Source organism: Ochotona princeps, chromosome 29 (assembly GCF_030435755.1).
Source record: "Ochotona princeps isolate mOchPri1 chromosome 29, mOchPri1.hap1, whole genome shotgun sequence".
NCBI classification, from domain to species: domain Eukaryota; kingdom Metazoa; phylum Chordata; class Mammalia; order Lagomorpha; family Ochotonidae; genus Ochotona; species Ochotona princeps.
The window spans coordinates 4,355,691-4,370,176 of NC_080860.1; the positions used below are offsets into that span (position 1 = coordinate 4,355,691).

Here is a 14,486-nt window from a genome sequence, read left to right on the forward strand (position 1 = left end):
GCCAGTTCACCTGCCACACTCTTGCAGTGGCAGTGGCTGGGACTGGGCCAGGCCAGAGCTGTGAGCTGGATTAGCAGTGATGCTGAGACTCGAACCTGGGCACTCCAGTGTGGGCTGCGGGTGGCCCAGCCAGCCTGTGGAGTGGCTGGTCAAGCACCCAGCCCGCCATCAGGAAAACCTCTGAAATCACAAAGGAGTGAAAGGAGCTCCCTTGGTCCAGGGCTTGAGGCCGGAGTGCACATGGCCCAGCTGCTGCCAGGAGGGCCTCGTAGAAGCCACCCCAGCTGCAGGCTGTGGTCAGGACTGGCAGGGGTGTGCCCCCCCCCGGAAGGACCTTAGGGGCGGGCCTGAGGGTGCGGCAGGCCGTTGACAGTTGGTACGGGGCAAACGTGCACAAGGACTCCTTCCTCCTCCGTGGCCTCCTGACTCTGTTCTGCTAAGGTTTGGCCAAAGTGACTCCCATTCTATTGAAGTTGTTTGATTAGAAGGTTTGGGTTACAGAGACGAGAGCAAGCGCCCGTCTACCAGGTTCACTCCCAAGATGGCTACGACAGCCTGAGCTGGGCCAGGCTGAAGTCAGAAACCGGAATTCCCTGTGTCTCCCAAGGGGGGTGTTAGGGGCCCGGGTATTTGGGCCACCCTCCTCTCCACTGCTTTTCCAGGCAGATTAGAATGGAGCTGGATTGGAAGTAGAACAGCAGGGACTTGAACTGGTGCCCATATGGGATGTGGCATTGCAGGCAGCCGCTTAACCTGCTATAGTACAATGAAGAGATTCTACTTTTAAGTGGGAAGGACAGTTCTAGCACATGCAATGAGATAACAGATAGGGATTAAAAATATTTTTTTAAAAGATGTATTTATTTTTTAAATAGGAAAGTCAGATATACAGAGAGGAGGAAAGAGAGAGGAAGATATTCTGTCTGCTGGTTCTCTCCCTAAGTGGCCACGATAGCTGGAGCTGGGCCAATCTGAAGCCAGGAGCTTCTTCGGGGTCTCCCACCTGGGTGCAGGGTCCCAAGGCTTTGGGCCGTGCTCAACTGCTTTCCCAGGCCACAAGCAGGGAGCTGGATGGGAAGTGGAGGAACCAGGAAATGAACCAGCACCCATATGGGATTTAGGTGCATGCAAGGCGAAGACGTTAGCCACTAGGCTATCACTCTGGGCCCAAAAAATCGTTTATTTTAATGCTTGGTCCTCAGCCATCTCAGTCATGCTCTTCTGCAGGGAGAGATGATGACCCTGCCTCCCGAGGGTCAGAACAAAGTCCCAGGCCAGGGGAGGGGAATGGCTCAGGCAGGCCAAGGCTAGTGCTCATCCCAGGGAGTCTTCCCAGCAGTCACTGAGAGCTGCCCGTGCTGCCGTGGAGGGCTGGGTGTCTGGAAGGGGGCCAGAGACGGACAGAGGCGCCCTGATCTCAACCCTGCACACAGGAACAGTAGAGGAGATCCAGCCGAGGTCACAGCAGGGGCCCAACATGTCAGCGTGCCCGAATCCTTCACACCCATCAGGGGCAGTGGGACCCCTGTGAGCACGCATGGAGCCTGTGGCAGGATCCGGAACCTGCCATGGGGTGATGCGGCCGCCTTCTTCCCTTTGTGCAGTGTGCTTTGGTGGGGGCTGTGGGGCCAGCATCAGGGGTCCGTGTTGCCGTTCAGACCCTGTGTGGGATTCAGAGCAGAGGAGGTGCACTTAGCACCCGCTCCCGCCAGACAAGGCAGGGCACGTTGCTGGAGGGACACCTGGATGGCTCCTCTGACTGGCTCCGAGTGGCTGCTGGGGTGAGGTCAGCCAGCCTGGCACCCCACCGTCCCTGCCACACGGTGGATGCAGACTGCCGTGGCAGTCCTGCGACCTGCCTGGGGTCCGGAGATGCAGGGGTGGGATGGGGTGGCTGTGATAACTGTGTTGACAGGGACCCTCCCCAGGGCGACAGGAGGTGACCTGCTGCCTGCTGGGAGTACGGGAGGTACACACCTGCTCGTAGTCCTCCACAAACTTGTACTTCTTCTCCCGATAGTAGAATCTCTTCTTCATGCAGTAGAGGACAATGATGTCACACAGCACTGTGGCCTGCCGGGAAGGGGACGGTGAGCCCTGGGAGCTGCCAGCCGCCACCCCGTGTGTGGGTGTGTGCCTTCCTGTGAAGCCAGGAACCTCATGCCACCAAGAGCTCTTGGGGGCCCGTGGGAGTGGAGGTGAAAGGGGACAGGAGGCTGGGGAAAGCAGCCAAGGTCTCGCCGAGCCAAGCTGGGCCCTGCTAAGGACAGCCAACGCCCCCGCCGCTCACCACACCCAGCAGCGCCACGCCGGAGCCGATGTTGATCATGGTAGGGATGATGTCAAACTTCCCAGCCTGCGAGCCACAGGGGAGAGGAAGACAGAGTGTGTGCGGGGGCAGGGGAAGGGTAGGCAGAGACCCCACACCCCACACGGGCTGGTCAGGGCTGCGAGGCTACCTTGCCGAATACGATGACGTCAAAGCGGATGCCGTAGGCCTTGATGAGCGTGCGGTACTCGCGACCTTGGTCGCTGTAGTATTTGGCAAACCTGGGGGCAGGGAGGGGGGGGAGGTGGCACAGCCGAGAGGGCATGGGACACGGCAAGCCGGGCAAGGCCATGCAGTTGGACTCGGCCAGTCTCAGCAAGGCTGGTGATGGCTGACAGACTGCCACTGGACAGACCCACCTCAAGCCTCTCTCCTGGCCAACAAGCCACACATCAGAGAGCTGCCAGGCCTCTGCCTGCCCCCTCTGACATCACCAGGCCTTCCTGTCAGACGGGGCAAGCTGGGAGCCTCTTGCCCAGAATATCCTCCTCATGCCAGCCAAGCCACCTGCCTCCCGAGGCAATCTTGACCAGCACTACACTGCAGGTGGTGGGTGGCACTGGCCCATGCAATGGATGAACAGGCTCACCCACACCACTGCCTGGCCATAGACAGGCCATTGCATGGATGGGCCTTGAACTTGTAGTGCTAGCTGCTAACCAGGCACACAAGGACACAGTGTAGCAGTTCAGAAGGGACAGCACGGGCTGGATTCCACTTGTCACCACTAGAGGGAGACCGGGATAGCAGAAAGCGCAGCGGCTCCCTGGGTGTCCCTGGCAGAGCTGGGTTAACTGTGAGGGCCAGGCAGCAGAGTGCCCCTAGAGACGCCCCTCCAGGACCTGCGAGCCCAGCCTCTCGTCACGTTACCGGGCTTCCATGGTGGCCCACCTGTGACTGTGGCCTTATTTGCAACTGGGGTCTTTGCAGATGTGTTTATTTTGGGGTGGGGAGAGGAAGAATGCTGGTATCCAGTTAGCTTAGGGTTGGGGTTGGTCCCAACCTAGTCTGACCCTAGTCTGTCCGGTGTGCTGGGGGACAGGGGAGTGCACAGGACTGCTTGAGGAACCACAAGAGGCAGGAGGGGCTGGCAGGGTCCTCCCCTCGGGTGGGTGTCAAGCCTGTGGCCTTCACAACTGGCAGAATGAATTGCTGCTCTGTGGCCATCTGTCACCCAGGAGACCCATCTGACAGTAAGCGAGGTCTCTGCTGAGCCTGACCCTTACCCCAGCACCCTGGGAAGCTGGGGCAGGCTGTACCTGGGCCAGGCTCGAGTGCACCCTCTCCTCCAAAGGGGCCAAGGCCAGGCGGAAGCTGGCCCTGGAGCTGCCCCCGGGTTGGGCGGCACAGCCCTGCCCATCACGGCACTCTGGTAAAGGGCTGCCCCAGTGCTAGTCTCAGTGGGGTGCAGACATGGAGGAGTCGGCCGAGCCTCTGCCGTGTCCCACCTGATGATGCCCAGCAGGCCCCGGGCTTAGGCCCACCTGAAATTGTAGCCGGGAGACACGTTGTGCTCGACGTCCCGGGTGTCAAGGCGGCGGAAGGAGTACCGGGGCAGGCAGAGCGCCGCAGCGCGGTCCAGGTTGCAGTCCCACTTGATCTGGATGCCCATGATACCTCCCTGCAGGGTGAGCGGCATGGCCCCGGCCGCGTCTCAGGGCCCGTCCCGGCCTACTCTGGCAGAGGCACTCCCAGGACCGTGCCCCGAGTGGGGCCCACGCCTACCTCCACGGCCATGTCTTGGAAGCTGTGGCCCGCATCCTCCACTATCTTGCCCAGACGGAATATGGGGCAGAAGGGGTCCGTGTGTGCGTTGTACGTGCACGACTTGAGGTAGGCGGTGGTGACGTTGGGAAGGATGTTCCTCCTGAGGGAGGGGGAGGGGTTGGGGAGTCAGCCTCTGAGAGGAGCCAGGAGGGTCTCTGGGGCGCAGGCGGGCCCACCCCCGGCACCACTCACTTGCTGAAGTTGAATTTGGGATACCAGATGTTGTTCTTCACCAAAAGGGTGAAGTTTTCTGCAGCCCCTAAAAAAGCAGGCCTGGGGGCAGAAGGGATAACGTTAGCCAGAGCCCAAATATGTACACACTCACTGTGTGATGTCCTCCGTGAGACCAATGATGTCATCTCGTCGCAATGTGAACCCTAGCTGAGTCCTTTATTCCCTCCATGGGAACACTCAGTTGATGGGGAGTAGGCTGAGCCTGCCATGTCCTTCCTGGGCCCACGGGAAGGGAAAGGGGGGCTGAGCCCACCTCTGTCCCCAGGCAGTGCCTCGAGCAGGTCCTCCCTGGGCGCAGCAGAGTCTGTCCCTTCCCCACCCCCACAGAATTGTTCAAACTTGGCCTCACTGTTGTCATTTCCTGCACCAGAGCCCTCCCATCTGTGTTTTGCATATGCTACCCTTTTAAGATCAGCTTGGAAAAAAAAAAGGGTGAAAGTCACATTAAGATTAATCATTTCCAAGTGAACCAATGCAGTGACATTTAGAACTTTCACGGTGTGTATGTCCAAATACTGTCATTGCCCCACACCTGCGGGGAGCCGTGGCTGGTCCCTCCCTGTCCCCCAGCCCCTGGTGGGTCCCTCCCGGTGGGTCTGTCTGTGGCAGACCTCTCGGGAGTGGGAGTCTGCCGGCTGGCCTGCCAGCTGCTCCCCTCAGCATGCACCTTGCAGGATGAGTCAGCTCCTTGTTCCTTCTCCTTAAGGTGGAATCATAGTCCACCTCGCCCACGGGTCACATGCACCGAGGGCCCATTTGTTTCCTTCCACCTTTAAGTTCACCTCACTTTTTAACGGATGTTCATTTTGATGTGAAATGCCCTCTTGACCATAAAGGAACACTGTCACGAGCCAGAGGTCACTGTTTAAATATGTGAACTGGAAGCAAGGCCAGGTCACTAAAAGTTGTAGCTGATGTTACTGTAGGTCCCAGGTACTCAACCTGGGACCTGTTCTTTTCTAGAAACAGAAATTGGCAGGTGAGAGAAAGGCATCAAAGTTGCGCCAGGAAGTCTTCCTCCACTTAAAGTGGCCAAACGCAGATGGAAATAGACTTCATCCACCGATGGATCAGGTCCATAATGGCACTGTCCAGGGAGACGCGGCCACAAGGAAGAGGAAGCAAGTGAAACACACCCAGGGTATGCCAACAAGTTCTCCAAATACCACCCAGCACATAACCCAGAGAAGCTTCTAGGGAGTTGATCTTGAAGGTGGAGACCACACTCAAGGGCAGCGAGTGACAGATAGGGCCACATCTGAAAACAGAACACCATCCCGGCATGCCTTGCACCTGCGGTGTTTTATAAAACACCCTCTGGCAGACACACGGCATTTCTGTTTCCTTCTCCTGCTAACTGAACTCATTTTCAGAAGCCACATGCTTCCCGTTCAGTCACTGTGGCCTGTAAGTCGTGGGTTCTAGAGGTGGGCAAGGACCCAGGCCCAAGGTGACACAGACTCCACCAGCCTAGCCGTGGCAGCTGTTGGAGGGACGAGGCTAGCGTGACACGAGGATGGACAGGCCTAGAATCTCCACACACTGGGAAAGGAGACAACTTTTGGGGGACAGAAGCCTTGAGTTGCGTTCTGGTGCTCTGTTGGCGTCCTGTACAGAGGCTGGGAGGAAGATGAGGCAGAGGTCAGACCAGATGGAGCCAGGGGCTGTCTTCTGGTCAGCCAAACCATGACTGCCCCCAGCGTGTGCTGTGTTTGTGGTCACTGAACCATGGCCTGTGTACACGTGTGTATGCATGTGTATGGTCAGTTGAACCAGGGCCTGCCCCCACTGTATTGTGTGTGTGTGTGTACAGATGGGCTGAAGTCACCTGCACCCTTACTGCTGTGCCAAACACCATGGCTTGCCTGGTCACTGACGGCCACTGCTCTGTGGCTGAGAACCAGCAGCCCAGTGCAGTCCTACTCCACACAGGCACAGAGAGCATCTAGAAAGCCCCAACACACAGGCCTCACTCTCCTCCCAAGGCCAGCGTTTGGGGCACTTGGCTCCCTGGAGCAGGACTCACCTTGGTACCTGCCGGTCGTCCTCTACTGGGCACCAGGCTGCCACCTCACACGTCTTCACAGATGCATTGAACGGCACACACCTGCCGGTGGAGACTCCTGCAGGGTCGGAGGGGAGGGGACTGGGTCCCTGGAGGAAGTCCTGTTTTCTGCCTTAGCAAAGCGCCCTATGGAGCTAGCCTGCAACAAGTCTAGTTCTGGGACTAGAAGTGCCCAGAAACCGACCATACCTCTGTTTACCAACTCAAGCCATGGAGGCGGAGACCATCAGAAGCCCTGTGGCTGAGATGGTCTCAGAGGCTGCCCTCCCCGAGCCAGGCACCTGCAGCCAGGGCCACTTGCCCCTACCAGTGCTGTGGGTGTCTGTGGAGCCGGAAATGCAGGTGGCATCCGAGTTGCACAGAGTATTCTGGTCTGGGATCTGGAAAAGGAATAATGGTGGGAGGGGAACCTGGTGTTCCACGTGGCCAGCCCTGCCCTCAGCATGGGACCTACCTCGGGACAGGTGCCCTGGGTCTGGTTCACGGTGATGATCATGTTGGTCATGATGAAGAGAGAATTCTCCTCCTGCAGGGTGCACAAACAGCAGAACAGGGTCATGTCCCCCTCTGAGGAGTTGAGCAAAGAAAGTCATCCACTTAATTTTTAAAATGGTTTATTTATGCAGAAGGTCGAGACAGAGAGGAGGATCTAGCCACTGATTCATATCCCAAATGGCTGCAATGGCCGGGACTGGCTCAAGCCACAGTCTGGAGCCCAGAGCTTCATCTGAGACTCCGTCCCGGATCTCCTTTGGGCTGTCTGCTGCCTTCCCAGGTTCCTTAGCAGGGAGCTGGACTGGAAGTGGAGCTCCCAGGATTAGAACCTGTCACAACCCAGTGTTGTGACAGAGGATGCTGGCATCACATGCAGCAGCTTAACTTGCCGTGCCGTAACACCAGCCCCTAATATGACAAGTTTAAAACCTAATCAGCCTACTGTCCTCTCAATTGAAAGCAAGGACTCAAATGCTTGTGTACAAATGTCCACAGTGATACTTGGCATATTTGCCAAAAGGTGGACAGAGCCTGAGTGTCTGTGGACTGGTAGGGAGAAACAAAATGGGGACATGATTCAGCCACACACTACCAGAGATGTACCTGGGTGTTACTGTGCTGGGGGACAGCCAGATGCCAGGGCCGCACTGTGAGTGGTTCCAGAAGGAATTCAAAAGGAATGTCCAGGCCAGCACATACACAGAGAGGAGGAGAGCAGGAAGCATCAGCCAGCGGGGAGGCAGGTGCCACAGGGCGGAAGGTCCTGGGGCCACCTTGAGGCACCTGCAGGAGCCTGCCGATGCCCTCCTGTCCCAGGTGCCCACACTCCCTGGCTCATGCTCATCTGATGTCGACGGAAGGCAGCTGCGGGCACTTGGAGCTCGATGGGAACAGTCCCGCATGTCTGGTGGTTTTCTGCCTCTTATCTACCCTGGGCTCAGGGGAATTTCCGCCTGGAGATGAGCCAGGGAGATGCCGGCTGCTGACCGCGCCCTCTCTGGAGGAGCACAGAGGCCAGCAGATGGCTGCGACCCTGGCCCACAGGAGCTGTGGGAAGCAGCATTTCTGCGTGCATGGCTGTTCCCATGGTTACAGATCAATGTTGATCTCAGTGCAGTCACGGACTACAGACGGGTGCTAGTTACTTCCTCTACATTTGTCCCCAGTGGAATCTGCTGTTTCCTTCTGCGTGGGACAGGCAGGCAGACAGGACAGACACGTGGAGCTATTCGCTGGTGCGCCCTCCACAGACCTCTAAAGGCCAGGGCTGAGACCAGGAGCCGGGAAACTGGTCCAGGGCTCCCACGGGATGGGCAGGAGCCCAGTGCCTAGGTCATCTCCACTGCCTCCTAGGATGCACATGAGCAGGAAGCTGGGGCAGGAGCCAGAGCTGGGGTCAAGCGAGGGACTGTGGTGGGAGAGGCAGGTGTCCTTGCTACGGGGCTGAGGCACTCCCACATACACCCCCGCTTGCGTGTTTGGGTTTTGGTTTCTAGCAGCTGCTGACACTCTGAGCTGTCTGTAAAGATTTACCTTGTGGGTGTCAGCCAGGGAAGCAAAGAGAAAATATGGCAAGGTGATATTTCCGTCTGAACTCTTCCCAGGGCTTGAGACAGACCAGCGTGTCCACAGCCAAAGTTTCCTGTGTCAGAGCCAGCCTGGGTCAGAGCTAAAGAAGCACATGTTGGGAATTTCTGGGACTTAGACAGTCACTCAGGGCACTGGAGGAGACAGACCACAGGCCATGCTGATCACAGATCGAGTGCACCAAGTCCAGGCGAGAAAGAGAAGCAGAGCTTGCAAATGGGACAGACGTCACGGGGGAGGCCTACCTGAGCGGGGATCACATAGTCGGCCACATCCCAGATCCGGAACCCCAGCTCAGAGGTGTTGGTCACAGCCACGCCCTTGGCCTTGGTGGTCACTGAGCTGACCACAGAGTCTGTTTCCTGGTAGCCCTTTTCCCACACAAACACCCACCTAGAAGACAACAAAGCAGGTGTCTGAGCTGCTGCCGGGAGTGTCTGCTGGTTAGGCGGCTTCACAGAGATGCTTCGCTCCTGGGGCTCTGTTTTTTCCGCGAGTGCGGGGTGGTGGCCGTAAGGTAGTTTGTGGGAGAGGAATGGGATGATGAGGACCAGTCTGCACCCTGAGCAGCTCCTACACACACACACAATGCCATTGTTATTGTTAGATACCTGGGTGCTTTCAATGAGATAAGGAAAATTATGGTAATAGATCCCATCTGCATATTTTTAGGTTCCAGGCACTGATCTAACCTCTTGCTAGGAAATTTAATCTGACCACTTTGAGGGGTGGTTATTATCTCCATTTTACAAAGGACACACAGAGAGGTTAAGTCATTGGCCCAAGGTCACACAGCTAGTGAGGGGCCTGGTCAGGAATGGGACTCAAGCCTTAGGTTCCAGTTGCCCACCATGCTTGCCTCCTTTCAGAACAGGAACTCCTGCCTTTTGAGGAAAAGTCTGTAGCGGCTTCTTTCCCCGTAACAATTCAGGCCACACGTATGCTTTGCTCCTCTGAAGTGGGGATGTCTGCCCCAGTTGAAATCATCAGAAATCTAGAAGTGTCATCGCACAAAGGTGGGGACCCAGGAGCAACGGCTGGAGCCGGCAGGCCGAGCTCTACCACCCATGCCCCTGCAACCCTCACTGCTCAACAGCGCGCTGCTCAGCCTGCCTGCGGCTCAGAGAACAGGAGTTCACAGTGGGTGGGTGGTGGGCGGTCAGCCTGATGGCTGACACACGCTGTGTCCCACAGTGGAGGCCTGGCTTCAATTTTCAACTTCAGCTTCCTGCTGACATCCACCTCAGGGACAGCAGGTGATGTCCAAGTTACCGAATTCCTGCCGTCCACAGGGCAAACCTGGGGTGCGTCCCACAGGTCCTTAGCTGTGGTGGGCAGACGGGACATGACTGAACAGAGGTAAATTGTGTGTCCCTCAAGTTAAAAAAAGGATTGTTGTGAGGTTACATGAGTCAGTGTGCCAAAAAAACCCCCAACTAATGAAAAGTTACAAGAATATTCATTTTGGTTCCAAATGTTGCAGCCCACATGTAGGAGGATGTCCGATGCTTGCAACAGTGTGCGCCTGCACGTGACTACTGTATGTGGACTGTGACACCAGCGGAGCTGTTAATACCTACAAGAAGCTATTATCATGTCTAAAATCCAGAAACTGTAGTTCTGTCTCCCTTACCACTAAGGTAAGGCCAAGCCTTGGAAACGCCCTGGTGTTAGTCTCTCGTTGTAGCATTGATCTGATCTGAGCAGTGTGCAAGCTTGAGGCCTGTCCACAGATGGGCTTCCCCTGCAGAGCTCTTCTAGGAACGCAGCTGCGGTCTGGCCCCAGAGCTGAGGGCAGGAAGGCCACTGCTGACCACCAAAGACAGTAAGTTGCTAAACCAGAGGCTGTCCCCATCATGTGATAAACTTCATCATCCTGTGACTGACAGCTGGAAGGCAGAGCTCAGGCTCGCTGCCTTTTTCTGAAGGAGAGACGACAGGGACAGAGAAAGCCAAATTCCACCTGCTAGTTTACTCTCCAAACTGCCTGGATCAGCTGGGCTGGGCCAGGCCAAAGCTGAGAGCCCACAACGCGATCCAAGACTCAAGTACACAAACCATCCCTGTTGTCTCTCACGTGTCCTCCAACAGGAAGCTGGGGTAAGGAGTGAAGCTGGGACTAGAGCCCGGGCACTCCGTCATGGCGTACAGGTGCCCTAAGCTGTATCCTAACGACCACTCCAGAAAAAACTGGTTTTAATGGCCCAATTTATGTACCTCAGTATAGCCAGGATATTTTAGGCACGTTTTGAATTCGAAAAAGCACTGTTGTGTGTGTGTGCTTGGACTGTGTTTTTAGACCCCAGGTGTGAAGGGAAGGAAAGTTCAAGTAGGCATGCATGAGTGGGGCTACCCTAAGGCACAACACACAGTTGACTCCCATTCCAGAATCTTCCAGGTATGCTAAGTCAGGTGAAAAGTTTCTTCCATGCAAAGACAATGGCAACAAGCTGTGCGCACCAGCCTGGTTTAGCTGAGTGGTTCGCAACAATGAAAACAAGTCTAGCAAGAAGCCGCCTCCTTGCTGACCAAGGCTGGGGTCGGCCCTGACCTCCATCCTGCAGAGCTGTCTTGGCATATTGTGGGTACCTGCCCCTGGGCTGACAGGTACTGAGCCCTAAGCAACAGACACACAAATTCCCTGGGGGCAGCATGAGGGGATTCCAAGCTCCACCCCAAAGTGGGGGACCCTTCAACTAATTCCTCAGCTGATACTTCCATCATCAGGTGAGTGTGGGAAGCCCTGCTCCCAGAATCCCCTAGGGAGGTGACCATACTCTGAAGCAAGGAATTGCAAGCTCTGGCAGGGGATGGGGTGGTAGTTAGAATTTTCTGGATTCTGGGCCCTTTTCAGTGAGTGTGCAGCGTGGGGGCCAGCCGCCCAAGGTCACAGGACTGACACAACTGTCAGGCTCAGCAGCTGCAGACACTAACTTAACATTGATCTCTGGGGTTGTGCTCAACTGCAAACAAGTGTGTTCCACTCAAATGAAACATTTATGTGAGACCACCGCGAGCCCGCAGCGGCCTGGGGAACCCTTAGATTAAGGCAGGCACCCCACCTCCGTCCCACCAAACAAAGGAAGTGAATTTTAAGTGCTTTCTGGAAGTTCGACCTCTCTGTTATCTGGAGTTGTCAAGGAGCTCAAAGGAAATGAGGGAAGCCCGAGACCCGAGAGGAATGAAGTGGAAATCCCAAACCTTGCTGTCAGCAGGACACAAGCATGGGAAGTGATGAGCCAAGATTGAGCCGCTCATGGACCAGCCGCCCCCACTGCCACGGTGTCGGTGGAGTGGGCAGAAGGTGTGGCAGAAAAGGCGCCGGTCCCTCAAAGCACAGCATGGAAGCAGCTTCCTGCCCTAGGACATAGCCCGGCTCAGGGCTTACAGCCTGGGGGCCACAGGTCACAGGTCTGGGGATCGCAAGGACAGCTGTTAGCGACCTGACCACGGTGAATAGATGCATAGCTCAGACCCCAGTGCGTAGGCAGAAGGGGGGCGTGGATGTCGGTCTCAGGTCGCCACCTGGTGGACACACCTGGAGGGCGCCCAGTGGGCAGGCGCGCGCCGCGGACCCGAAGGAGGAGGGACCCCTTGTCGCGCGTCGTCGCCTGACGGAAACGCTCCTGAGTTCAGCCCGGCGACACCCGACCGAGGTGAGAGACGCCACGCTGCGGGGGCGCGCGTCGGGTCCCCCAGCCAGAACCGAGCCGAGGCTCCTCCCCAGGGACCCCCGCGCGGGCCCGGGGCCACGCTCACCCGATGACGTAGGCCAGAATGAGCAGCTGCACGCCGCGGTTCATGAGCCCCACTTTACGGCTGCGAATGAGCACGATGCGCGGCGTGTCGTACTCGAACAGGAAGGCCGCCAGCGCGGCGCAGCAGCCCGCCATGGCCCGGGACCTCGCGCTCTGAGCCCGGCTGGCCGCGGCCGCCCCGCCTCGGCTCCGCCGCCGTCGCCGGGGAGGGCCCGGAAGCGGGCGGCGCGGGCCTCGGGGCGTGCGTCAGCTCCTCCTCAGCGACGAGCGACATTGCCGGGGAAGGGGCCGTGGGCCGCAGGGCGCCGCCCGGGGGGCAGTGACCCCTGCCGGGGAAGGCGGGCGCTCAGGAGGGCGGGTGGGGCTGAGGGGAACCGGACGACGCCAGCTCCCGCCCCCTCAGGAGGTGCGGCGCGCCTCACGGGGAGAGGGCTACCTCAGCACCAGGTGACCCAAGACCCTTGGGCTGGAGCCCGGCTGCTTCCAGAAACTTCTTCGGGACAGGCCCCGGGAGGTGTTCCCGTGGTCCCACTGGCCCTTGAGGGGGAGAGTGGGGACAGTTCCAAGTGTAGGGAAAACTGAACGCCCGTAGTTTTTGATTCTCGGGGCAGAGGGTATATTTCATGAAAAGCGCTGAACTGTTGAGTGCATCCCCCGTGCCGGAATCTGTCCAGTGAGCGAACCGGGCGGGCCTCTGGCTCCCTGAGGTGTTGTGTGCAGGCAGTGGTTCCCAGGGCAGTGATAGTTGGTGGTTCTGGTTTCCACTGCTTATTCTCCGTGTGCCTGCAGCTTTGTCGTAGTGCTCATCTTTTTTAAGAATTATTTTTAAAGATTTATTTATTTTTATTGCGGAGAGAGGAGACAGAAATATCTTCCATCTGCTCGTTCACTCCCCAGGTGTCTGCATTGGCCAGAGCTGAGCTGATCCGAAGCCAGGGGCCAGGAGCTTCTTCTGGGTCTCCCACGCAGATGCAGGGTCCCAAGGCTTTGGGACACCCTCGACTGCTTTCCCAGGCCACAGGCAGGGAGCTGGATGGGAAGTGGAGCAGCCGGGATTAGAACCCGTATGGGATCCCAGTGCATGCAAGGCGAGGCCCACAGTGGTCCTGTTCATGGACTGTCTCGGGCTGTGTGGCTGATGGTCCTGGTCTCCATCATCTTGGATGTGCCTTTTAGTTCATATCCTCCCCGGGAGATTCCTGAGGTAGTCAACCTTATTTTTCCTACGTAAATAAATAAGGTGAATAATAATCTGAAAAAATTTGTGGGAAGTAGCGTCTGCTTCTAGAAATGGAGTTGGGGTAGAGGATCGGACAGTCTAAAATGGTCTCACGGATAGGTTAGGAGGACTTCTACTCCTTCATATAGTGGATTTTTCCTGAGTGTGGACGAGTTCTTGATGGAGTTCTCTGTGGAGGTGAGCAGATGGCTGTGACAGCGGGGCCTAGTGCCATTGGAAGTTTAACATTCCATATTTAAAGCAAAAGCCTCATTCCTAAACTCTTGTCAGAAGGGGATTTAACGATGTATCGTTTAAAAAAATGAAAGCACATTGGGCCTGGTGTGGTAGCCTAGCAGCTAAAGTCCTCACTGTGCATCTGCCAGAATTCCATATGGGTGACAGTTCTATTCCTGGTGGCCATGCTTCCCATCCAGCTCCCTGCTTGTAGCCTGGGAAAGCAGTGGAGGACGGCCCAAAGCCTTGGGACCCTGCACCCGCACAGTAGACCCGGAAGAGGTTCGTGGCTCCTGGCTACGGATCAGCTCAGCTCTGGCCATTGTGGCCGCCTGGGGGAGTGAATCAATGGGCGGAAGATTTTCGTCTCTTCCTCCTCTCTGTATATCTGACTTTCCAATAAAAATTTTTAAAAATCTTAAATGAAAGCACATTTTAGGTCCTTGCTCATTCTGATACCACACAGCAATGAGTTGATGCCTGCCTTCAGAATCCTGATTTTAAGTGGTTGGCTTCATTTTAGAACAAGGTCAGGACTGGCAGTTTTCTTAATTATTAGTTGATAGCATAACATTACACCCTAGCAGAGAGGCTGATTCTGAAACAGGATTAGGAAAAGAAAGCTCCTTCTCTTACTCTTTTACCTTTAGTTTCTCTTCTACGGAAATACGGAGGTAGACTTGGGGTATAGTAAACGGCAGATCCTCGAAGAGCACAGTTTGATCATTGTGGCAGTTACATGCACTCCAGCACCCAGAGCAACCTCACAGAGAAGGGAAGGCAGTAGGATTCTCA

The 14,486-nt window shown here is 56.5% G+C and overlaps 1 protein-coding gene across 1 annotated transcript; it reads right to left on the minus strand.

Annotated features, from left to right (window-relative positions):
• Window positions 1-1,311: 1,311 nt before the first annotated feature.
• P2RX4 (purinergic receptor P2X 4) lies at window positions 1,312-12,493 on the minus strand. Its single transcript, XM_004595391.3, has 12 exons — window positions 12,237-12,493; window positions 8,723-8,870; window positions 6,850-6,921; window positions 6,703-6,775; window positions 6,357-6,453; window positions 4,289-4,369; window positions 4,055-4,196; window positions 3,814-3,950; window positions 2,460-2,550; window positions 2,291-2,356; window positions 1,978-2,073; window positions 1,312-1,661 (listed from the first exon to the last, which is right to left on the minus strand). The coding sequence occupies exons 1-12, from the start codon at window positions 12,368-12,370 to the stop codon at window positions 1,635-1,637; spliced, it is 1,164 nt and encodes a 387-aa protein (XP_004595448.2). The 5' UTR covers window positions 12,371-12,493; the 3' UTR covers window positions 1,312-1,634.
• Window positions 12,494-14,486: the final 1,993 nt, after the last annotated feature.

What these genes read in the sequence shown, in the direction of transcription:
- P2RX4 (XM_004595391.3), bottom strand. Translation starts at nt 12,370, where the DNA reads ATGGCGGGCTGCTGCGCCGCGCTGGCGGCCTTCCTGTTCGAGTACGAC. An exon ending in ACTATGTGATCCCCGCTCAG is followed by an intron (nt 6,922 to 8,722) that starts GTAGGCCTCCCC and finishes TGCACCCTGCAG; the next exon opens with GAGGAGAATTCTCTCTTCAT. An exon ending in CACAGACACCCACAGCACTG is followed by an intron (nt 6,454 to 6,702) that starts GTAGGGGCAAGT and finishes CCGACCCTGCAG; the next exon opens with GAGTCTCCACCGGCAGGTGT.